Source organism: Ahaetulla prasina, chromosome 5 (genome assembly GCF_028640845.1).
Source record: "Ahaetulla prasina isolate Xishuangbanna chromosome 5, ASM2864084v1, whole genome shotgun sequence".
Lineage (NCBI taxonomy): Eukaryota > Metazoa > Chordata > Lepidosauria > Squamata > Colubridae > Ahaetulla > Ahaetulla prasina.
Window position 1 is genome coordinate 95,655,805 of NC_080543.1, and position 26,007 is coordinate 95,681,811.

The 26,007-nt window shown below is 36.8% G+C and overlaps 1 protein-coding gene across 6 annotated transcripts in view; it reads right to left on the minus strand.

Moving 5' to 3' along the window:
- INPP4A (inositol polyphosphate-4-phosphatase type I A) overlaps positions 1 to 26,007 on the minus strand; it is a 134,767-nt gene that overhangs the window by 41,365 nt on the left and 67,395 nt on the right. For all 6 annotated transcript variants that reach the window (XM_058186424.1, XM_058186426.1, XM_058186423.1 and 3 more), the window contains 10 exons: positions 25,205 to 25,249; positions 24,379 to 24,497; positions 24,153 to 24,269; positions 21,864 to 21,943; positions 19,286 to 19,397; positions 18,686 to 18,776; positions 17,079 to 17,226; positions 12,005 to 12,135; positions 6,634 to 6,738; positions 3,830 to 3,938 (listed from right to left, as the gene is read on the minus strand). In XM_058186424.1, coding sequence (XP_058042407.1) covers positions 3,830 to 3,938; positions 6,634 to 6,738; positions 12,005 to 12,135; positions 17,079 to 17,226; positions 18,686 to 18,776; positions 19,286 to 19,397; positions 21,864 to 21,943; positions 24,153 to 24,269; positions 24,379 to 24,497; positions 25,205 to 25,249 — 1,057 coding nt within the window. The remainder of the gene's footprint in view (positions 1 to 3,829; positions 3,939 to 6,633; positions 6,739 to 12,004; positions 12,136 to 17,078; positions 17,227 to 18,685; positions 18,777 to 19,285; positions 19,398 to 21,863; positions 21,944 to 24,152; positions 24,270 to 24,378; positions 24,498 to 25,204; positions 25,250 to 26,007) is intronic.

Sequence of the window (26,007 nt, forward strand, 5' to 3'; positions counted from 1 at the left end):
GAGACTGTAAGAGATGTCTATAATGGTAAAGCACAAACTCTGCACCAGTGTTTCTCATCCCTAGCAGTTTTGAGATGGGTGAACTTCAACCTCCTAGAATTCCCCAGGCTGGCTGAGGAATTCTGGGAATTGAAGTCCACAGATCTTAAAGCTGCCAAAGTTGAGACAAACTATTTACACCAACAGAGTGTGTTTAGTATTAAAAGCACGCTGCATTCCAGTAGTGCATATATTGCAACAAATCAAATAAACAGTAGTGCACAATAGTCAAAAGCCATTACCATAATCAGTTAAATATAATTTCAGAATCCCTATTTCATAAAAATGCATGGTCATGGTCATTTAAGAGGAACATTTTATATCCTCCTTATTAGCCAAATAACTAGTTTTTTCAGAGTTTTATTTTTTATTTTTTTGTATTTTTCCCAAAGATAAAATATAAACTACGGAATAAAAAAAAAACCAACAAAACAACAATTTCACACAAGACAAAAATAAAAAGATAAAAGAACAAATATAAAATTAACAGTAAACATGTAACCTCCACCTTGGTTGATTGCTGCCATCTCAAACAAATGTTCAGAATTATATTTTGTACAATTGTTATAGCCTATCAATATGATTAAGTTTCTTTGGATATAGTCACATTTTTACTTTTTTATAAATCCTGCTGTAATGAATCTTACTAATTATTTAGCTATAGTTATATCTACTTTTATTTTTAAATTTTAAATTTTTAGCTTTTTAAATTGAATTCTGATCATTGACCATAATAAAGAACTAATTGATCTCAGAACAGAGTTTCACTGGATATGAAAAATGGTCACACTCCTACTAATGTAAACACAGGAATACAAACATGACATATATTACAAGATGTCAAAAAGACAAAATATGCAGACAGATCGTTAGATATAGCTTATCTAAAAAGCTATATTAATTATTTTTAATAGAAGTAATTAATATGGCAACCAAGTTACTTGAAGAAACATCAAATAATACGCAGATTGTGATTTTTCTAAATATGGTTCTTCTAAAGGGAAATTTACCCATGGATTGACTGCCTGGTAGATGACATATTTTTTCTGTAGCTATTATTAAAAGTTATGCAAGTAACACAGACTAAAATAAGCAGTGATTTAAGATATAAAACTAAAATAAAGTGCAGATAGGAAGTGTCAGCCTAAATTTAATTCTGACTTACTAACTTTAGAATATTATTGTTTTATTGGCCACGTTTTGTGGATGGAAAATTGTATCTGATTTGGTAGCATTTAAAGCAACAAAACATCTATCTAGAAGTATCCAACTATTTTGTTCCTGCAAATTCCTCTTTTTAAATTAAGAATATAAAGGCAATATAGCTAAGGCAGAATTACTGTACTCCTGAAAATAATAGAAAATGATATATTAATGATACAATAGGACATTTAAGCTTGTAAGAATCTTCCAGGATATTTTTCTTCAACCTTCTTTAGCCAAGATACCCTGAACTTTAACAGAATCTGCGAGTTATAGAATGTCTGACAAGCTTAGTGGTTCCAGTGTTTGCATGTTCTCATTTCTGGTTAAAATCTCTGATATCCAAAAAGATAAAATTAAAGGATAAATTAATTCCTCTGCTCACAGCAACAGCAGAACTAGAATTTATTTTAAATCTTGAAAGATCTAGTATATCCATGACCACCCCAATGAAGCTGTCGAAGTGTTGTCTCGGTGTCTGAAGGCTGTGCGGGTCTGGATGGGGAGAAACAGGCTCAAGCTCAACCCCTCCAAGACTGAGTGGCTGTGGATGCCGGCATCCCGGTAAAGTCAGCTACAACCGCTGCCGACTGTTGGGGGCGAATCACTGGCCCCAATGGAGAGGGTGCGCAATCTAGGCGTTCTCCTGGATGGATGGTTGTCTTTCGAAGATCATTTGATGACCGTTTCCAGGAGAGCTTTTTACCAGGTACGCCTGGTTCGCCAGTTGCGCCCCTTTCTAGATCGGGATTCCGTATGCACGGTCACTCATGCCCTCGTCACTTCTCGCCTGGACTACTGCAGTGCTCTCTACATGGGGCTTCCCTTGAGGAGCACCCGGAGGCTCCAGTTGATCCAGAATGCAGCTGCGCGGGTGATAGAGGGAGCCACTCGTGGCTCCCATATAACACCTCTCCTGCGCAAGCTGCACTGGCTGCCTGTAGTCTTCCGGGTGCACTTCAAGGTGCTGGTTATCACCTTTAAAGCGCTCCATGGCATAGGACCTGGATATCTTCGGGACCGCCTTCTGTTACCATATGCCTCCCACCAACCGGTGCGCTCCCATAGAGAGGGTCTCCTCAGGGTGCCGTCGGCCAAACAATGTCGGATGGCGACCCCCAGGGGGAAAGCCTTCTTTGTGGGGGCACCTACCCTCTGGAATGAGCTTTCCCCTGGACTCTGTCAACTTCCTGACCTCTGGACCTTTCGCCGCGAGCTGAAGACCTATTTATTCTTTCGAGCAGGACTGGCATAAAATTGGGTTTTAAATTGGATTTTAAATGGGGTTTTATACTATGTATTTTATAATTTTAAATTATTAGCCACATCGAATAAGTTTTTTAATTGGGTTTTATTGTGTACTGTACTGTATTGTATTTTATCTGGCTGTTAACCGCCCTGAGTCCTTCGGGAGAAGGTATAAAAATTAAATAATAATAATGATGATGATGATGATGATGATGATGATTATGTGACCTGTTTTGGACCCATTGATGTATCTTTTAAACTCCTTTTCATCTAGAAAGTAGGGAAATTGCATAAGAGTGTTTTCAAGTTTCAAATAATTTCTTTTATGAAAATCATTTATGAAAGCTTCCCAACTATTAAGGTTATCCACTTGACCTCCTTTTCCTTCTATGGCTTTGACTACTAAGCCACCACCACTGGGTAACATAGGAATGCTTTATACATCTCATAACACTTGACCCCATACCTCTCTTTCCATACATTGTTTCTGTTTTTACTCTATAGTTTCTATCGGGAGCAGGTCACAGGATCAGAACGGTGCAAACAAAACGAACATGAACCTGCTTTTCTTTTTAGTGTGTTCTTTCTTTTTTAATTGTAAGCCACCCAGAATCATCAGACCTCCAAATTGCAAAAACAAAAGAAATAAACATGGAATCATTCATCTCAACAGCAAAAAAACGGGGAAGTGTTCTGTCTGCTCTTGAATAAATAACATAGTAAAAAACAATGTTACTGACTTGGGTTGTAATCCATGTAATTTACTTGTACACAGAAGAAATTGTTTAAACTTTGCTTTCTTCAAAAAAATTTCTCTTAAAAAAATTGCCAGTCTAGCTTACAGTCTGATATTTTCTGGCCATTCTCTCATCCAAGTACTAAAAAGCCAACTCTCCTTATTTCTAAATTCAGATAAGATCAACAAGATGCTTCCCCCTCTTGAGGTGGTGACCCAAAAGAACTTCAAATGGGCTGTGTGTGTGTGTGTGTAAAAAACAACAGCACCAGAAACAGAGGGGGATCTGGAAGGAAGTATCCCTTTGAAAATTCAGCTACTTTGATCAAAAAATCTTGCACAAAATTTCAAGGGCAGTCTCTAACCAATGCATGATTAATCAGCTTTTATATGTGGTTAAATAGGAAAATCTGCTAAAAGTTGAAATACATTGATCAATTTAAAAAGGGAAATCGTTCTTCTAAATTCTTCACATAAGCTATCTCTATATGCTACTTGGTTGAAACTTTCTATGTGTGGATAAAAGAGAAAAGAAGGAATGGCATTTTGTTTTTTTACAAAACTAGAGTCACAAAAATGGTGTGCATTCAAAATACCACTTACTGTTTCTTTGCATCTTCAAATTTATGTAGCTTTTTCCGCAGTCCTCCAGATTTAAAGGCCTGGCAGTGAGCTGCTGGTGCTCCTATAGTTACAATATCATAATTCTCATCTAAACATTACAAATGACAGGAAAAAGACAACATGAGAATTCCTGACAGCCTGTCTTAGAATGCAAATATGCAAAGAAACCAACAACAATCATATTTTAAAGAACCAACAACACTCTTTATAAAGTTTATAAACTCTTTAAAAATTCTGAGAATTGCATTAAGATATCTTTAAATCTAATACAAAGTGACATTTCTGCATAATTATGTCAGGATCCAATAAATATATGAACTGTAAGACTTTGCATTCTATTAAACGGCATGCTATTTCTTGCATTTTTGTTATAGGCCACAGGATATCACTGGAAATACTCAACCATAGGATGTGAGAACTGATTAGTGAGTTATGCCTAGTCATGTAGATAATACCTGCCAAGAATGTAACTATTAGAACATTGTTCATTTGGCCTTACAATTACCTAAGAGAAATATATATTATTTCATGAAGAAAGTCAGCAGCTAAGGATAGGCATTCTAAATCAACTTATATTTCTCTGTAAGGTGCTCAATGGAGAAGATGGCTACATGTGAACATTTCTTGTAAAGATGGTCATTTTCTTCCATTGGAAAGTATGCAAAATTTTGAACAGGCCTACCCTAGTAAAAAATTCAATTTTGTTATATTGTAAAAAGATGGGTTAAAAGAGTGCAGTTTAAACCAGGGATTCTTATCACTTGAATAAAAAGACAAGTTAAATTTATCTGGGATATTCCATTTACCCCCAATGAAAAGCAGAATAATATAATTTGTAAATGGCAAAGGCCACAGAAAGCCACAGTTAGTATCACTGCTTAGGAAAAAGCTAAGTAGTATCAATATCTCACAATTAAAATTCCAAGATTTCCTGTCGTGTACAGGTAGTACTCAAGTTACGAATGTAATGGAGCTTGCCCATTCCATTCATAACCCAAGGATTCGTGGGAGTGAATCTCGTACCTTGAACGGGATCGCTCCCTCCTTTCATCCACACATTCGCTAATCAAATGTGAGGCTCGTTAAAGCATGAGGCATTTCAGGGCGGGGAAAGCCATGGAGGGCCGCCTGATAGAACAGGCCCCCTGCCTAAAGGCCTCCCTGACCCAGTGAAATACCTCATGCTCCCCACAATTGTTCCCCCCACCCCGCATCCTGCTATACGAGGTCACTTACCTAGCAAACATCTAGCGAGCTGTCTCCTCTCTATCCTCTCAGCTGCGGGACACTTTGAGGGAGCGAAATCACACTGCCTCAAAGCATCCCATCAGCTTGCAAACATTTTGCATGGAGACTGGAGATTTCTGGGTGCCATGATCTCATGGCCTGAAGTCCCATGAGATCACAGTGCCAGAAGTTTCTAGTCTTCATGCAAAACATTTGCAAGCCAATTGAATGCTGGAAACGAAATTGTCCCGCTCTCAAAGAAACCATGGCAGAGAGGAGACAGAGTTTTGCAAGCTAAGTGAGTCCGGCATGGCAGGATGGGGAAACAATTGTGGAGACCCGTTGGGGTGGGGAGTAGGTAGGGTGAATGTTGCAGTGCTTCTGCAGTCATTCGTAAGAGTGAATACCTGCTGTGGTGCTGCAACATTTGTAATTTCAGGACTGAATCGTAAACATTTGGGAGGTATTATCATGTAACTTCAAACAGTCACTATTGTAACTTGAGGATTACTTGTACAGGCGTCCATTCCTTGCTATTTAAAACTTTTTGCAATCTTCTTCATCTGTTTTCAGCACAAGCCACTTGTTCTAACTAGCAAATATCCAATATATTTCCAACCTCTTTATTCAGGAAACAAAATACATAACTTTTTCCAACTCTCTCATTTTCTTTACCCTAAGCTAGGTAAAGAAAGAGAATTAAGAACAAAGGGCACCTAACTCACATGAGCAAAAGAAGCCCAAGACCAGAAAAAAATGTTTTGTTTAAAAGAAAGAAACAAGTGGGCTCTGCCACAGCACAGAGTATTCCTACTCAGGGATTTAGTCCGTCAAGAATATTCCATTTCCTAACTCTTCAATTTCAGAAATATACCAGACAAGCTGAATTTTCATTAGGCTCTAAATAATAATCATAATCATAATCATAATCATATTTTAATTTTTATACCACCCTTCTCCCGAAGGACTCAGGGCGGTGAACAGCCAAATAAAATACAGTACAATACAATACAATAAAAATCACTATTTAAAAAACTTATTCGATATGGCCTATAAATAAATTATAAAAATACATAATATAATATAAAACCCCATTTAAAATCCAATTTAAAAACCCATTTTATGCCAGTCCTGCTCGGAAGAATAAATACGTCTTCAGCTCACGGCGAAAGGTCTGGAGGTCAGGAAGTTGTCGAAGTCCTGGGGGAAGCTCATTCCAGAGGGTAGGTGCCCCCACAGAGAAGGCTCTCACCCTGGGGGTCGCCAGCCGACACTGTTTGGCTGACGGCACCCTGAGGAGACCCTCTCTATGGGAGCGCACCGGTCGGTGGGAGGCATGTGGTAACAGAAGGCGGTCCCGAAGATATCCCGGTCCTAAGCCATGGAGCGCTTTAAAGGTGGTAACCAGCACTGTTAAGGTAACCAGCACCTTAAAGAGTTTTCTTCTTCTGAAAACTTATGTGTAGCATGTTGTTAATGAACATAAAGATTCATACATGGAGAACTGAGCTTGCTAATAATATATTTATAAAATGTATTAAGAAGCATAAGAATACCTGATCCCGCATCATCCTGGACTCTCATTCGTTGTATATGTAAATTTGTGGGCATGAATTCAAGCTTTTTATCACCTTTTAGACTACTTGCTTTGAAAGATGGTCCTGGAATTGAAAAAGATCAATTTATATATATTCACTCCACAGAAATATAATAATTAATGAACAGAAAAGAACAATGACATCAAGAACAATAACAAAATGATAAATAGATCAGCAATTGTATTTCCTATATTTAATCACAAGTCAGAATGAAGAGTCATGCTTCCAATTCCAATCCCCATGGGAAACTGTTAGGGTGTCACTTGTTTAAAAGACGGTAGACTTCCTTTCGGATGTTGTAGCTAATAAACCACCATTACAGTCTCTCACATTACATAATTATGTTTCCAATAGAAAAGAAAGTTGAATTATGGAGACTTTGATGGTTTCTGAACTTGGTTGTTTAGTTTACCAAAACTAAATAACATCATCAGTGCTAGTGATTATGCTTGTATTCACCAAATTGTTCATTGCAATTTTAGTTCATTCTCTGATGTTTTTCAAGCTTGAAATGTAACAGGAATATGGCTTGTGCTTCTTTTTGGATTAAGCAACTATCCAAGGGTTTCCAATATACTTTTTTGATGGAAAAATAAATGTAGCTGATATGTTGCTTTCAAGAAAGTAAATAGAGAAAATATGCTATTAAGATACTGTTTTAGTGTGTCTATAGAACATTTTGGACTACATACATGCAGAATATTTTTGTAAAACTGATTGTAAAAACATGAAGATAAATTTAGAATACTGTAAGACTTTTTTAAAAAATGCACAGGACATAATAGCAATGCTACATCTTAAAGGCTTAAATATTTAGAGGATAAATGGAAAGATCTGTCAAATTTCGTAATTTTGACTTAGTCCTTTAAAAGCAATGTGAAAAATTTTGAATGCTGACTAATAAAGGACACACACATAAAAAAGATAATGCTCTTTTGCTGTGACTCCTTCTAATTCTATAACTGGACATACCATTTTATTGTCATTTATTTGGAAATGTTAACATTATAAAATGTTGGTTCTAGGATTTTGCTTAAAGGATTAAAGCTTATGCAAACAAAGCATTTCTTTGTCACAATACTCATCCATCTTTTATGTGCTGCTTTAAGCTTCATTCTGCAAAGCCTTTCCATCTCTTGATTTTCCTTTGTTATTGCTGCTTTCCCTTTATTTTAGCATAAATGTTTTCATCAACCTGGCAAAAGCTAGCATTCTGGAGATGTGCCTTCTCTGCCGCAGCCCCTGCCCCTATATTCTCCCTTCAGATATCAGGATGACCCTAACCCTCTTGGTTTTTCATAAGGTCATGAAGACTTGGTTGTAAATCCGGGATCTAGGGCCCTGAGTATGGTAAGGTTCCAGCTGTATTCACATTGATAGTAATAGTTTTTACTTGGTGCCATATGTATTTATTTTGTATTCTTTTACTTATTTTAAATTGTTTTAAGTCATATGATGCATTTTCCCCCGAGTTGTACCTACCACCAGGGGTGAAATGCTCCTGGTTTGGACCGGCTCGCCCAATCCGGTAGCGATGGCGGCTAGTGGTTCGGAGAACCGGTGGCAAAAATCCCTGGTCCCATCCCCTGCCCCTCCTGAGCTGCACCATCATCAGAGGGTTTTGGTTTTTTTTACTTTTAAAAGCAGCTTTTCTTCAGCCAAAAACATGCCTTTAAAATTAAAAAAAAAAGCCTTTGATGATCCCGCAGCTCAGCTGGGATCATCAGAGCCTTTAAACTCTTTTTCTTTCTTCAGCCGAAGAGCTTGTAGAAAAAATCCTTTTAAAAGGTTCTGGGCTGATGAGGGAACTTCAGCTGGGATCGTCAGAGGAGCCTTTTAAAATCTTTTTTTCCTCTGGCGATCCCAGATGAGTTTCCTGATCATCACAAGCTTTTAAAATCATTTCTTAACAACCTCTTACAACAATCCCCACCCATGCCCACCCAGTCCCTCCTCCTCACTTACCTATAATTACTGCTCCTTTCGGGCTGGCAAAGCCATGCTTTACTTCAGCTACTATAATCAGTTGCATCAGCTAGCAACTGACTCTGCCTGCCTAAAATCCATCTCCTTGTGAGCAACTCAATCTGCCTGCTTTGCTGGCTGAGGAACTCTGGGAGTTGAAGTCTACAAACCTTAAAGTTATTAAGGTTGGAGACCCCTGATCTAAAAAAATAAAATAATAAAATAAAATAAAATATTTGTGCAGCTTTCTGAGATTTGGTGTGTTTCTGTAGTGTTTCACTCTAACTACACAAACATACAAAATCTCACAAAGCTGTATGTGGCATTGTGTGTGTGTGTGTGTGTGTGTGTGTGTGTGTGTGTGTGTGAGAAAGAGAGAGAGAGAGAGAGTTGTGTTGTGTTGTGTTGTGTTGTGTTGTGTGTGTGTAAAGTGTGAAAGTGTGAGGTTCCTGCTTGTTGAAGGGGCCATTTTGGGTGAAGTGCAGCTGCTTTTACATTGTGTGTGAGTCAGTTGTGTTGTGTTCTGTATATTGGGACAATGTTTTTTGGCATTCAGCTTCTGTACCTCATCACATTGAATTTCAAAGTCTTCACTTCATTGACGTCTTGAATGTTTCATTTGAAATTCAATGTGATGAGGTACAGAAGCTGAATGCCAAAAAACATTGTCCCAATATACAGAAACCTGACTTTTTAAAATCTCGACTTTTATTGCAATGGCAAGAGAGTCACATCAATGGCAAGTCCAGATCACTTGTCACAGTTACAGTATTTCGTCCAACCATTTCTTCTTCAACTGTAGTCCAATACAGGAAGTGGCCTCAATGGGCAAAGTGTGCTTAAAAACTGCCAGTAGAGTGAAATGTAGTAGACTTCATTATAATGCTCAGCATCCCTTACTCTTTTCTTTTTAAAGTAAAATTGAAGAAATCCAATATTGTAAAGATATTCATGTAGCTGTTCCTGCTCTATCTAGTTTAGCAGAAAGAGGTTGTTGTTTAAAGACTAAAATTCCATGCAAAAACCCAAATTAAAAAATGTAATTTAAAAAAGACAAATTGTTCATTTATTTTTTTTAAAAGGCACAATTTTTGTAAGCTACAAATCCCAGTATGATTCATAGCACTCTTTCTGTTCTTCTTCCACCTTAACATATATATATATATATATATATATATATATATATATATATATATATATATATATATATATATATATATATATATATATATATATATATATATATATAGGTCTTTGGTTGTTCGGGTTTTCTCCGTGTAAAATTGGAAGTGTCTTGGCGACGTTTGACGAAGTCTCATTCGTCATCTTCAGGCTTCAACCGTGCTTCTGGGAGCAATGTGTGATCGCAGCTATTTCTTCCTTTTAACTGCTAGTGGGGGTTTGAACTGATTGGGTGGGAGCTTGGCTGTGCTCTGATTGGCTGGGGGTTTTTCTGTGCTCTGATTGGCTGGGGGTGTGTCCTGGGGGTGTGTCCTGTGATGTCTTAGTCTACAAGAAACCCAATGGCTCCCTAGGACACACCATCTACCAGAAGAAAACACACACAAACCCCTAACTGCATGCACTCTCACACCACCACCCAGCACACATCAACTCCGAGCCAAGACACTCATCTCTAGAACAAAATGCTTAGCTGATGAACAACACCTAAAAACCGAACTACACACTCTCACAAACGTACTAACATCCAATGGATTCCAGAGAAATAAGATTACCAAACTAATCCAAAAAGAACCCCCCACTAAAACCCAAGACAGAGAGCAAGAAAATGGCACAGCCCTCCTCCCATATATAAAAGGCACCACAGACAGAATCAGCAAGATCCTCCACAAACATAACATCAAGACAGCATTCTGCACAAACCAAAAAATATCCACCATCCTAAGAAACCCCAAAGACAAAATTGAGTTAGAAAATCAAGGAGTATATGAAATCCCATGCACCGCCTGCCCCACCACATACATTGGACAAACCAACAGAAGAATAAGTGCACGCATTGAAGAACACAAGAACTCATTCAAAAAGAGGAACTAACTTCTTCCCTGGTCCAACACTTTAAAGTCACAGGACACGATATTGACTTTAAAAGACCAGAACTATCGCCAAAACTGAACACTTTAACAACAGAATAATCAGAGAAGCCATCGAGATAGAAAACGCCCACACAGCATGAACAAACGAGATGATACCTCCCGCCTACCAGCCATTTGGAAACCTGCCTTATTGACAAACGTGTCCCTAACACGAGGAATGACACCAGACCCACACTCACGAGGTCCACACAGGATGTCACCACCACACATCCACCCAGAAAGCAGACCCAAACCCACACTGATCAGGAAGCACGACCAAGGACCAGAAGCCAGACCGCAGCTGCAACATTAGCCATTTCAAACCCCTCCAATCCATACATGCAGCAGACAGACACCCACTATGAAGATGTAGCATGACCACGACCACGAAGCCAAACAGCAGCAGTGCAGCTCACCAGCTCAAATCCCCCTGCAGCACAGACTAGACTGAGCACAACCAAGCCCCCACCAACACAGGACACACCCCCAGCCAATCAGAGCACAGAAAAACCCCCATCCAATCAGAGCACAGCCAAGCTCCCACCCAATCAGTTCAAACCCCCACTAGCAGTTAAAAGGAAGAAACAGCTGCGATCACACATTGCTCCCAGAAGCACGGTTGAAGCCTGAAGATGACGAATGAGACTTCGTCGAAACGTCGCCAAGACACTTCCAATTTTACACGGAGAAAACCCAACAACCAAAGACCTATATACAAACACCCGTGAAAACCTCAGAAAACAAATATATATATATATATATATATATATATATATATATATATATATATATATATATATATACACAGACTCATTTCTGATCTATTTTGGACACAAAGATATCTGCTGTTCTTTTGCTTTTAATGGCATTTCAAAATGTTTTAGTGATTTTTTTTGTAACAACTAAATCCATTACTATTTTACTTTGTGGTTCTATTGCCTTTTATTTGTACTGAATGCATAAGCTGTCGTTATATTTATAGAATTCTTCTTCTAGATCCATTTCCAATCTTCCTAAACAAAGAAAGCTAGTATGGATAGTATACAAGATTCCACATTCCTTCCTATATCCATCCTGGTGAAACCAAATGACATAAGCAAACAGAACAATTACTATGAATCTGTGCAATTGTGTCTGTATGAAGACACAATTGCAAAGTATGAAGACACAATTGAATAGTTAGACAGCAATCTTCTTCTAATGAAAAAAACAACAAAATCTACAGCTGGTGATTTCGAAACCATCATAAAAATTATATCTGAAGCATCTACCTTTATACTGATGAAGATTTGTCAGGTTGTCCTGATAAGTCAGAATAATTGTTTGGTACTGAGTGACTATTTGCCGACGAAGACTTTCCCAGCAGGGAGACAGCTCTCCCAGTTCTTCAAGTTCACAAATCCTACCAACACATCCAAAAACAATGAAACTATTAGATCAGTTATATATTAAATGAAAAACAATATAACCTCCTCACCTTTTAAGACTATCTATTCAAGCCTACTCATGGACTACTTAAATATTTTATTTTAATTAGAATACATTTTGAGCATTTTTGAGGCATATGATAAGTCTTGTTATTCTCATATTTTTTTCAAAAATTACTTTATGCCAACATGGAGAAAGGTCAAATATTAACCACATTCATATCCTAACTGTTTAATTATTCAATTTTTCCAGTATAAAGTGGGACTTAATATAATACGTGGTTTCTGCTTGTATTTATTTACTTATCATATTTTATGGCTACCATATGGCTGCCATCTCACATATCTCTGTTGCACCATATTGCAAAATTCTGAAAAGTCAGGATTTCGAAACACAAGTGCACTCCAGGTTTGAAAAGCTCAAATTGAACAGCTTCATACAAAAATAAAAATCAAATGGATTTTCCCCATCCTATTTATTCCACTAGTGTAATACATTCACTATTAAGGTCTCTATAATTCTTATATCCTGATTACATAGTATTCTGTTTGCTTATTTTAAAACACTTCTGCCAAATATATCACCAAATTACTAACTGACAGCTCATGTATAAATTGCTAGCTATAAGTATACAGGGCCAAATGGAGAATTGTAGTTCTGACATCATACCACAATTTATAGCTCTGCACTGACATAATGAACTAATACAGTCCATTACACCACCAGAAAAGCACAAGATAATGATGGTCCTATTTCTCAAAACTCTTGGCCAGCTTCTTCAAAACCTTTTTTTAAATCTCCCAACCCACCTTCCTATTTCGGTTCTTTTACCAGGAGAAATTAGTAACCAACTTTGCCTTGACCCATCCCATCCTCTCAAAACTTCTCGCTCAGAATTAATGCATATAGCTCATTTCTACTTCTACCTAAGCAATGTTTTTCCACCGGGCAGCAACTATTAGGAAGAAGATCCACAGCCATGATTACCATGTCTGGAAGACACTCTAGTGGCAATGTGGGTCAAATAAACATTTGAAATGGTTTGTGAATCCAACAGATTGCTATATGATTGCAATTTCTAAAACTCAGGAATTCAGTGGAAATTGTTTGCTACTAATTCCAAATCCAGAGCTCTGTGGATTGAGAATACAAACTCTATGTACAGTATTGAAAAATATTACTTTTTACTGATGTGATTTCAATTAAGTTCAACCATTTTCTTCTTTTCAAACTAATCTCCCCCGTTTAATTTTTTTCTTTCAAAATATATCAATTTGTACATATAAGATTTATTTATTTATTTATTTATTTATTTATTTATTTATTTAGATTTTTTTATACCGCCCTTCTCCCGAGGGACTCAAGGCGGTTTACAGCCAAATAAAAACAAGCAACAATATAAATACAAGATAAAAATACTGGTTAAAAAACTTATTCAATTAGAATAAGATACACCAAATATGAAAGATTTTATAACATATTTTTATTACATCATTCTTATTTCCAGAAAAAGCTGTATTGGGTCACTCCAGTTCCTGGAATTTATATCCATACTTTTAGCATTTGGAAAATTATATTAGTACTTCAACTCACTATAGAATAAAACTAAATAGTGCTGAGATTACTCATATAACATAAATACATATGCTTTACCAACAGTAGTGGATTAGACATCCAATTCATTCATGGCTCTTATTGGGTGAGCAGAGCTTAGATTTCTTTCAGCTCAATCTAATTGACTCAGTCAATCATTCCTAGCTTAGTCTAACCAAAGTCCATGCTGGTTGAGAATTTGGGGAACTGAAGTCACACATGTCTGGGTAGATATTAGGTTGGGAAATGCTGAATTAGAAAAAGTGGCAAGGATGGAAAATGTTAAATAAATACACCAAGAAGCATTATTTGTCCAATTTATAGTAGCGATGATCTATAAAATTAAGCATTTGATGGTTAATCATAAGTAAGAGAAAAATAATAATGGTATATAGCACATGAAAACCCGGTTTCCTGTAATACCCACACAGATTCCTCTATGTATATATGTATGTTCTACATTGACCTATCTATGTATATCTGCTAATTTTATCGTGAAACTGCTCTATTGGGAAGTTCTAATCTTGGCAAGGCCTAATTTAAAAACTTCTGATTGAATACAAATTACTGGAAAGGAACTGGATATTCCCAGATCTCCATTAGAAGGTGAAAACTTTCTAATCACTGCATAAATTACACTGCAATAATGAATCACAGAAGCAGATGCCATTTACAGACACCATAGTTTAAAATACAAAAAGGTAATTTTTCAACTAAGGCGCATAATGCCAGGATTCTGAGAAAAAAAGAAAGACCGCAGAAAACTGAGTAATTTCTCATTAAAATTTTATCTCATAGCTTGAAGCTGCTTTTTCTACAGCTCCAGTATAATATAACAGCAATTATATAATTTATCCTGTATACTCATTCTTACAACACCATGATGACAGTGATGTGTCAGATTCCCCTTATAGCCAATGAAAGTAGCAGGAATGACAATTAATCAACAAATTACTCATTCCAGCTTTCCCCAATCTAGTGTCCTTCAGATACATGTGACATGACATGTGATGTCATCCAATCCCAACTTCAAAATCAATTGTCTAGTGCAGGGGTCTGCAAAGCTGGCTGAGGAACTCTGGGAGTTGAAGTCCATAAGTCTTAAAAGAGCCAAGTTTGCAGACCCCTCGTCTAGTGGCAATTGTAGGCCCCAGATTGGACCAAGCACTGGCATGAGAATGTCAAAGATTCCTTCCATGGTAAGAGTTAGATGGGATCCTTTCGTATCAGTTTATTTACAATACTGAAAATAATCTAGGACAGATATTATCATTACCTTACTTCTACTGTTAGGCCAATTAAACCTGGATTCAAAGTAAATTATGATGAAAAATAAAATGAACCCTAACTAAAATATATACCCAATGACAGAAATCAGCAGACTATATGCTTGCAAAAGTGTTGAAAATTATATTACCAGTGTCAGCAGTTGCTAAATTAAAGTATCAATTAAGTATTACCCTCCTATTCTTTAGAATTATCCTGAAAGAAGAGAAGATGTGAAATCATCTATCCTATCCATGTTAGTGAAACTTCTGAATACTTTTGATTGGTCACTGTGTTACACAGCATGCTGGACTTCATAGGCTGTTAATCCAATCCAGCAGAGTTCTTCTCATATTTCTATAAACTAATATTTCAGTATACGAAACTGTCTGGGTATCAGGGTACTCTTAGCAAGGAGTCCAGCCAGGAGCCACATCTTCCAGGAGACTCAGTGTAGTTGCTCTGAAAGCTGTTCCCAGCTATCTCTGCATACATGTGCATGCACAGGGAACACCTCTGCTGGGACGGCACACAGAACAAAGCAGCTCTGTGAAGTGGCTCATGGGAAACCCAGGGAAAGTCTCCAAAGTAGCAATACCAAGCAGTTGCTTCATCATTTCAAGGTGCATCAGTGCATTCTGCAGAACTGCTCTTTGGAATGCTCTAATACATAACATAAAACAAATCCTGTGGGATGTTACTGTACAGTACTATAGAACTTTGATGAGGCTGGGATGTTTTGGACACTTCTCCTGCCTTCACCAGTATCTGATTTGCTTTTTATTTAAAATTATTTATTTATATTAACAATTATTATTTTCACAAAGTGAAAATCAGCCAAGAAATATTTGCTTTGTTTTAGAATTTGATCGTATAATAAAACAATAAGTAAACTTATAAATAAAAAAAACCCTTTAGATCAAGTATTTTGGGGTGATGGAGTAATTTCAAAGCACTCAAAGCAGGTATCAGAGGAAACTGAAGGCAAACAAGAATTATATGCTTTTTCCATGAAGCCATTACACAAAAATAATTGCTAATAGTCTTTTTATATACTGATTTTTTTCCTATAGTTTTCTTAAATCAGCCTTAAACCAGAGCTCAAGCAGGAAAAACTAAGTAAGTAGCTAAATGTAGGACAAATTGTCTTCTACAAATGCCAGTGTGTACCTATGTTAACTGAAACAACAATACCGGTATTTGCCTAAACAATAGCAGCTGCTGCTGCTGCAAAGTCTAGAAGAATGCAACACACATCTTTTTCCCCCCCGTTTATTTCACAACATTTTACAGCATGGTTATTCCAGAGGACACTGATTGGGAGGCACATAACAAATCAAACAATTTTCAAAAAGCAGCATTAATGATGACTTGGTGAGATTTAATCCAGTCTTGTTTTTCCCATCCACATTCTCACTAACTCCAGGTACCAGTTTCACAGCTTCTTTGGCTCAGCTTGATGGGATAATATAAAACTGGGTATCATCTCCACATTGATGGCCTGGATCATAACTCTGAACTCTGAATCATAACATTTCCCCAGTCATTCTCATGTATATATTAATTAACATGGAGAAATAAGAAAACTAAAATACTCAACACTAGAGTTTACAAGGACTCAAAAAGTGATTCCCATGACTATGGATTGTTAATCACCATTGAGGTAGGAATGGAACTATCATAGAATGGTGCTCCCAATTTACAATCCTGAAAACTATCCGAAGGATACCAAGGTCAATGATATCAATGGTATTAAACACCATGAAAAGGTCCAATACTATTCCCAACAAAGTTCCGTCAAATGTAAATCAACCAGAGTGATCAATGCCTTTTCTACCCTGTAACACTATAGAACAAACAAGTAATTATGCTGATTATTTTCCAGCCTACCAATTATTTACAGACATGATTAAATATTTATAGACATGATCAGGAAAAGAAATAAAAGAAAGGTGTCAGCTAATCACTGTAAGCATTGTGCAAAGCTGAACTGTTTGCCTTAATATTGTATTTCCTCATTAGCATCAACAGTTAAAACTTTATTGCAGTAACTTTTACCTTGCAGCATCTTCCTCTAGCAGCAATTTCACAAATTGCCTGGGAATGTGTAAAGAGAGCACACTCTCTCCCATTTGCTCCAAAATCCTCAGATGGTTGCCATCAGTGGTAGGAAAACGATACATCCGACAAATGGCACCTCCAAACACTAAAATATTAAAACACTTAAATAAGTACTTCATTGCAATAGGCCATGCAAGCTCCATTCCCCTAACACATTAATTTAACAAAGCTAAATTAGAGAGGCTAGAAACCCTATTAACCTTGAAATGCTAAAACCTACTTAGCACATCCAAGCATATTAAAACCACAGCTTATAAGGTACGCTCCTCTCAACAAAAAGCAGAAACGGAAAGTTGAGTTTTCATACAATATGCATAAAAGTTTGACATTGAAAAGATTGTTAAGTATTGTATGACCATACAAATGAATATTTAGACTACGATATTCAGGCCTTCCTAGTTTCTCAGCGTAGTGCATTTAGTGATGAGACAAAAGATAGATTTATGGACTGTTCTTGTTTGAAGAACAGTTCTTTTCATTCTGCTCTGCCATCCATGCACTTGCCTTTGATACCACAGGCTCTGTATGTTTCAACTTAAAAGGAAGACACAACAGAAAGTAAAGGTTCAACAACTAAAATCAAAACCTATGCTGGAAACAGTTGTTATTATGTAAAGAGAACACAGACTAATGTGCATTCACAACATGTGAATGCCTTTTTAATTACATAATATTTAAGACAGAAACATCAGTGATGCTAAGCTGATGAATGTATTTTTTCCTCTTTTTTTCCTTTTATGTACACTGAGAGCATATGCACCAAATAGAAATTCCTTGTGTGTCCAATCACATTTGGCCAATAAAGAATTCTATTCTATTCTATTAAATAGCCCTACAAGCATATTAGAGGCTTCTGATCAGTTTCTTTCAGCTTGCAATTTCTTTTGCATCTTCATGGCCTCCTAAAAATCATGGCTTAGATTCAAAACAGCACAAAGCTTGCAGCCAACTCCCCCCTCCCTCTGAAAAAAATCCCCACAGATCTCTTATTCATAGACAGATGTATTGTAGATCAATGCCGTATTTTCATCTGGATTGCAATCTAGGCCAACTACTTCTGATGAAGTGAACTCTGCTGTCCTCCCCCACCCTTAATCTAAGAGATTGCAGTGAAATCCTGGAAAAATATTATTACTTAGAATAAAAGTCTGCATGTGAACACTGATTTAATTATTTCTGCACGTAGATGAACTGAATGACCATAATGCAATGTAGATGTGTCTAAATGCTTTTATATAGTTAAATCTGTGGTGTAGCACACTTTTAAAGACTTGAAAACCATAAAATAATGCAACTTGGATCTTTTCCTCTTCAGTATTTATTCACTCTATTCCATTAAGTCAGCTCTGATCAGTCCCTCAAATACTGATGACATTAATATTCACTGGATTTCTTCTCTCCACAAAGCCAAATGGAAGAATCCTTTGTCTGGTCAATCTGATTACATAAACACTGACATAATATATGGAAGAACAGGCATGATAATGGACTGGAAAAAGCCAAATTCAGATGCAGAATACTCATCCATTCAAGAAGCTGTTTACCAGATTTTAATAGTGCATCTTTTCGTAATGAAGCATATTTGGATCGGATTCCTAAGGACTCTGTCAAACTTTCATCAACTGGTAGCACAGTCTGAAAAAAAGAAAAGAAAAGAAAAATATATTAATTACAAATACAGAGTAACCAACATCATCATTTGTAAGGTTTATATTTAAGCCAGGTTCTCCAACTGAAGGTGCAACCTAGAAGTTCAGAAACTTGACAAACAACGAATTCTTATAAGCAGAATTGCAAAGCGTCCCAATCAAGACTCCTCAGTTCCTAAGATAAATTGTATTTGCCCGAGAAGAAAACAACAGTTCTTTTTTTTAAAAAAATCATCAATAAGTTACCTTTAGCATGAAAAAGTTGTCTTAGATTTATTGAGAACACAACAAAGAAAGCAAGTAAGCTCTTTTTCTCATTTTCAATTTTGGAGTTGAGATGATAGCTTATACCGGTCTCTTCCTTTTAGATACATAACAAAATATTTTTATCCAACAAAGGCTGAACTGCTTTAGGAAAAAAAAAATGACACTGAGGAATGGGGTTGGAGGAGAATAAGAAGAGTTAGATATATGGCAGAAAGACAACCAACTCACCCTTCCATTAATAGTATCAGGAGATCTGGTCACAGGAGGCCTTTCATCTGTGTTTTCTTCCATCTGCCATCCTATGGCTGTAATGTTCCCGACACGGTCATTTTCAGCAGATCTACAATGTACAAATTACTTGGGATAAATCAATCAGGGTCTATGAGATACAATGATGCCCCTTTCATTAAGAAAGATACAATTATGCAAAATGGCAAAATTGGACTCACTTTGGCATCCAAATTCTGTTGTTTATAAAAACGCCATTTCTTAAATGGGATTTTATCCTCAGTTAAAACAAGTCTAATCCCAAATTTCAGACTCATAATTTTCAGTGGTAAAACATATTAAAAAATGTTGAGCATGCACCCTTTTATTCTTCAGTCTAAGCCATGCAATATCTTTTGGAAATAAACAGTATTTCTGAAAAATTGCTCATTATAAAGCTTATCAAGAAAGATTGAGTGAAATTCTGAGCAGTGATTTGAAAGTAATTAAGGCTTTGCTGTACCTTTAAAGTCTGTGATAACACCCAAGAAATATATGCAGTAATCATAATGAAAGTAATAGCAGTATCTCTAATAATAATATAGCTACATTATGTTTGCTCTTCTAGATGACATGACATTTGTTTTTAGAGGAACATTTGAGATGAATTCTGATTCTACCTGCAATGTTCATGCTCTTAGTTACAGACTTTCACTGAAAAATGACCATTTCCATTGTTACATAAATTAGTATTGTGGCTTGTGGACTTCAGCGACCTGTTCTTCTTTAACATGCTTGGAGTGGAACACTTGGCTTTGAAAAGCTGCAAGACAAAATCCCCAAAGAATATTTCTTTGGCGATTCTGAAGGAAAACTGAAAGGAAAGAAACTGAGGAAATAACTGAATTATCAACTAGAGAGGGCTAGAGAAGAAAACTATAGCAAATTGATCTTATTAGATTTTATCCAGCTGCTGGACAGAAAGTGGCAGACTAAGGCCTACAGCTGTGCTCCCAGTTAATGAAACAAATAAATGAGAAACTTTAAGCCCTTACAAAGATGAAGCTGTATTATCTAAAATAGGATACACTGTCCAGTACAAGTTTTTGGAGACCTTTGCCTTGTTTAAGAGTCATACATGTTCATAATAATGGTTCCTGTGAATTATGTAGGTTTTCACAGAATCATACTTTTGAATGGGGCCATTAAAACCATAATGTCCATATCTATCATAGTGAATGACAAAACATGGAATTAACTGCATGCATACAGGAGAATAATTATTTTGATTGGGGGATGAAGGACTCTTTGCTTAGAGAACACCTGATAGGCACTGAAATTCCGGCTTCTTCTGGTAGAAATAACAGATGGAGAAAAATTGCTCCAAGTTTTTTTGGTGTGTGTATTTCATCTGGGCCTACACTGTCCCATGAAATATTCAGGCCTGAATCAGGGACACCCATCTAGATTTGGTACAAAATTTAATAACTTCCATAATTCTGAGAGCGATGGCTGGAACAGCAGTTTCTATTAGGGCTATCCTTCCTGGTAAGGTCAAAGGGGAATGATGAAGCAAAGGGTAAACCAAAAGACAGATCACAGCAGATGGCGCTCTGAAGGCTTGAGGCTGGTCAACCGACCTAGAGAAGGGATTGTAAAATTATGACAAATCTCTTTTATATTTTTGTTAAAAAGTATATGGAAATGGCTGATGTTGGGATGAATCTGGTTAACAGAAGATGAGGTCAGGCAGAAGTTGATGAGCACAAGATAAGAAACCTGGGGGTGGGTGGGGGCGGGTTACTGAAAGGACATACACATTTGGAATATAAAATATGAGAAGTATGAATCAAGAAAAGCTTGCAATTTTTAATATGGAAATAAAACACTCTAAGTGAAAGTTTTAGGAATAAATAGAACAAAATTGGCCTTTTTCAAACAAAAAGTAAAATTAAGATAATTTTAAAGGAACAAAGTATCTTCACACTCAAAAAAGAAAGGCAGTGTGTCAGATATAACCAATAAATTACGGGATTGTATCCTGTATCCTTTAGAACAGGGGTCAGGTATGATGGCCCTTTTATGACTTGTGGACTTCCAACTCCCAGAATTCCTGAGGCAGAAAGGGGCCATTGTTTCCCAACCTTGCTTAAGAATGAGGATGAATATTTATATATTACAGACATCATGGTGGAAGACAAATATTGTATAACAAACTAAAGAGGTTAATCTATGGGGGGAAATGTAAGATTAATAATGGATGATTAAGTCTAAAAGTTGGGAAAAATAGAGAAACCTAGAATTACAGGAAGATTGGGATTTGGTAAATTCAGTGATTTAGAAAATAGGTCAATCAATTTTTGGGAAGAGAATATTCACAATATTCAGAGAGCTTCCTTTTCGTCTGTTTCCAAAGCTAACTCAAACTCTAGTGAAAGGTTGTTCCAGAAGGTTAGTGCTGCTACACAGAGGCAACTATCTTAAGGAGGAACCCTTTGGTTTTGATCTTAAAATGAATTAAACCAAACTACCATGTAATTAAAAAGCCTGGCTTTCTTCAATTAGCATACCAATTATTTTCATATGAAACAAGACTAACCTTAGTGTTAAGTGCAACCTATGACTTTTCTCCTTAAGTAGATCCTGTACAGTGAATATCACAGAACCCAATAAATACATCTAAAGAAAAAAAACAAAAACATTTCAGTTATAAATTATTATCATTTTTAATTCCGGTTTTGAAAGGCCATTTCTTTGGCTTTAATATTTCATGTAAAACTAAGTCAATAATTTGATGGAGGAATCACTTTCTCTCTCCCTCAATTCAGAAATCATGCCAAATCATATTTATTTATTTATTTATTTTTTATTTTTCAAATTTATATACCACCCTATCTCCCTAAGGACTCAGGGCGGTTCACAGGCAGTTAAAATACATATAAATACAGATTAAAAAACAACAATTAAAAAACTTATTCTATTGCCCAAATTTAAAATAGTATAAATAATAAAAACCCCTTAAAACCCATGACTTTAAAATCTAAGCCAGTCCCGCGCAGATAAATAAGTGTGTTTTAAGCTCGCGACGAAAGGTTCGGAGGTCCGGAAGTTGACGAAGTCCTGGAGGGAGTTCGTTCCAGAGGGTGGGAGCCCCACAGAAGGCCCTTCCCTGGTGTCGCCAGACGGCACTGCCTAGCTGACGGCACCCTGAGGAGTCCCTCTCTGTGAGAGCGCCTGGTCGGTGAGAGGTATTTGGTAGCAGTAGGCGGTCCCGTAAATAGCCCGGCCCTATGCCATGGAGCGCTTTAAAGATTGTCACCAGCACCTTGAAGCGCACCCGGAAGGCCACAGGTAGCCAGTGCAGTCTGCGCAGGATAGGTGTAACACGGGAGCCACGAGGGCTCCTCTATCACCAGCGCAGCTGCATTCTGGACTAACTGAGCCTCCGGATGCCCCTCAAGGGAGCCCCATGTGAGAGCATTGCAATAATCCAGGCGAGACGTCACGAGGGCGTGAGTGACCGTGCATAAGGCATCCCGGTCTAGAAAGGGGCGCAACTGGCGCACCAGGCGAACCTGGTGGAAAGCTCTCCTGGAGACGGCCGTCAAATGATATTCAAAAGACAGCCGTTCATCCAGGAGAACGCCCAGATTGCGCACCCTCTCCATCAGGGCCAGTGACTCGCCCCCAACAGTCAGCCAAGGACTCAGCTGACTGTACCGGGATGCCGGCATCCACAGCCACTCAGTCTTGGAGGGGTTGAGCTTGAGCCTGTTTCTCCCCATCCAGACCCGCACAGCCTTCAGACACCGAGACAACACTTCGATAGCTTCATTGGGGTGGATTACTGGGTAGAACCCAGTAATCATAATTCAGAATCTAAATGATGAGTTGAGGGCCCAAGCATTTAACATAGCTAATAGGTATGAAATGTTGTATGTAATAGGTATCTATACCAAATAATACCTACTACGCTTTCATTTTCTATTTTTATAATAAATACATGACTCCATAATCCAGTTACCTCTTGTTTATATGTTGCTAACCAATGCAAATTATATCAACTCACATTTAAAATGGATTGTTTTTGATTGCCTCTGCATTAAGATTATACATCTATAAACAATGTAAACATTGTTTATGTATATCACGGGTGTCAAACTGGCGGCGTTACATTGCCGTCACATGATGTATTGCAATGTTTTTCCCCTGGGGTGGGTGTGGCCTGCACCTGACACATCTGGCCCACGGGCCGCCAGTTTGACATCCCTGATCTACTGTATATATACATGAGAGAGAAATAACTGCTTTTTCCTTTTCTTTATGGGGATAATTTATGAAAATGAGAAGAGGAAAGAACTACTAAATGTCCATTATAATTATTCTTTAGAATTCAGATCCAAAGATTCGTTTCCTCCCTGCCACAGCAAAGAAATCTTTGGTTCCATCTTAAAATAATCCACCAACTATATACTGTCTGTAATTATACAGCATATTACCATCCTTTTTTACTCAATAATGATAATAAGCAGGGGTATTTAAGATTCATTAGCAAGGTAAGGTTGCAGATTTCCTTTCACACCTGCAATTCCCAAAGAAAATGCCATCCCAGCATTATAAATAAGAATGAGCATCCTCAACAATGCAGCCAGGGTGATTTTCACTTAATTCAAATATATGGTTCTTGATTAAATTTGTATGTATTTCTGAGCAAAGGAATGTAATATATTTAATATTTAATATAATCTTCAAAAACAGGCTCAGACTTTTATATTTATAATAACAACTATAATAATGCCAGCCTTTAAAGAACCTAAACAGGGCCTCCAGGATCAAAAGCATGCAAGCTTTGGTTCAGAAGTGCAACAACAAGACATTTTTAACTTACAGTTCCCTGAGATCTATCTTTTACATCGTATATAGAAAGTTTAATTTGTGTCATCTGATTAATAAGAGAGTCTTGAAAAAAGGCAATGCTGCTTAAAAAGATGGGATTATTTGTGCCCTGTAATGGAAACAAAAAAGCAAACAAACAAAATCAAAAATTAGTACAGACAAATTGGTACCAGCTGAATTTAATCAGATTACTGATGCAGCAAACACATATAACCTACCTCAATAATTTCTGTTTGAGCATGCTTTGTCCAAAATGCCTGAGGTGGTGTCGTTACACTCACTGCAACAAAACAGTTTGGCTTCCTATCTAGTGATGGAGTTAACAGTTCACTGCAAGCTGTGGAAAATCAACAGCACTGTTTGTACACACTGAAGGAACTGAATTTCACAAATAGATTACAAGAAATGAAAATTTTTCACTTGTTAAATACAAAACAATGACTGAACAGGTCATAATTGCTGTCATTCTGATTGATATACATGTTATACCACACAAAACTGGGCTACTATCTGAAATAAAGAAAAGAGAGAAAAATAGAAGATACTGAGTACGGAAAAAAATAATGTGAAAAAAGTTTAATTAGAACTTAAAATTTGATAATTTTCAAGGATTAGAAAAAGAGAATTGATGCCAGCTGTATATTCAGATGCCGTATTTCACGCAAAAGGTAGAATGGAAGATAGATCAAAAGAGGTACAGTAGTGTTCAGAAACAGATTATTAGAATAACAAGCTGCCCAGTTTGTATTAATTTTGATACATTTTTGACATACATTTTACACTGCTCTTGCTAGGTTATTTAAGGTTTTAATAGGCTGTTTTCCTAGAAAGGTGATATATTTATAATACATTACCAAAATGAATGCAAAATGATAAATCACAAAGTGCTGAGGAAAGTAGCTCTAAGCGTCATAGGATTTTGTGAAATGTGTTTTGCTATAACCAACCATTAAACCGGTACATAAACTAATTCCTATATAAGCAGCAAGTATAAAGGTAATAATTTAAAATGAATGAGGAAAAACATATTATGAAATTACTTACCTAAACTAAATTCTAAGATTGGCTCATCTGGATCTTGGATGTTTCCTGTAAAGCACAAACGTTAGCAAAATTTTGTGTTGCTTTTGGGAAACTCAAATTCTTATTAGCCGTCATGCTTTTTCAGAAAGACTCAAAAGACCCAATAGAATTTAAAGAAATAAATAAATTGATCATGATTCATAAATTATGGAATTAGCTTCTGGAGTCACTTTCAGAATTATTTTATCTCTAATTTTACTTATCTTTGTCACTCTACAGTATCCTTTTAAATATTCATCAAACATCTCTATTACATTGTATTTGCTATATATTAGGGGAGCAGAAGACAAAAACCATACATTCATCATAACTCTCTAATCTCTGCTCTTAATATTCTGAGATTTTGCAGGTTATGAATCTAGAAATATGTGCCATTTTCATACAAATTGACAAAAAATAAATCACACAATGGTAGGAAGGAGACACAAACTACTTTTTCACGACCTTTCAATTTTTTTATTATCACCATCCAATGGAAAAAAAAGATCTGTGTATAAGAATTGCATTTTAAAATATTAAAGCAAAATAAAAAGAATTTTTCATTTAACTCCTTTTGGGGGGAGGGGTTTTGATGTTTTTCTTTGCTCCGCAATAACAAAATGGAGAAATAACATAGAACGTAGAATAACAGAGTTGGGAGGAACCTGGGAGGTCTTCTAGACCAGGGGTCTCCAACCTTGGTCCCTTTAAGACTTATGGACTTCAACTCCCAGAGTCCCTCAGTCAGCAAAGCTGGCTGAGGAACTCTGGGAGTTGAAGTCAAC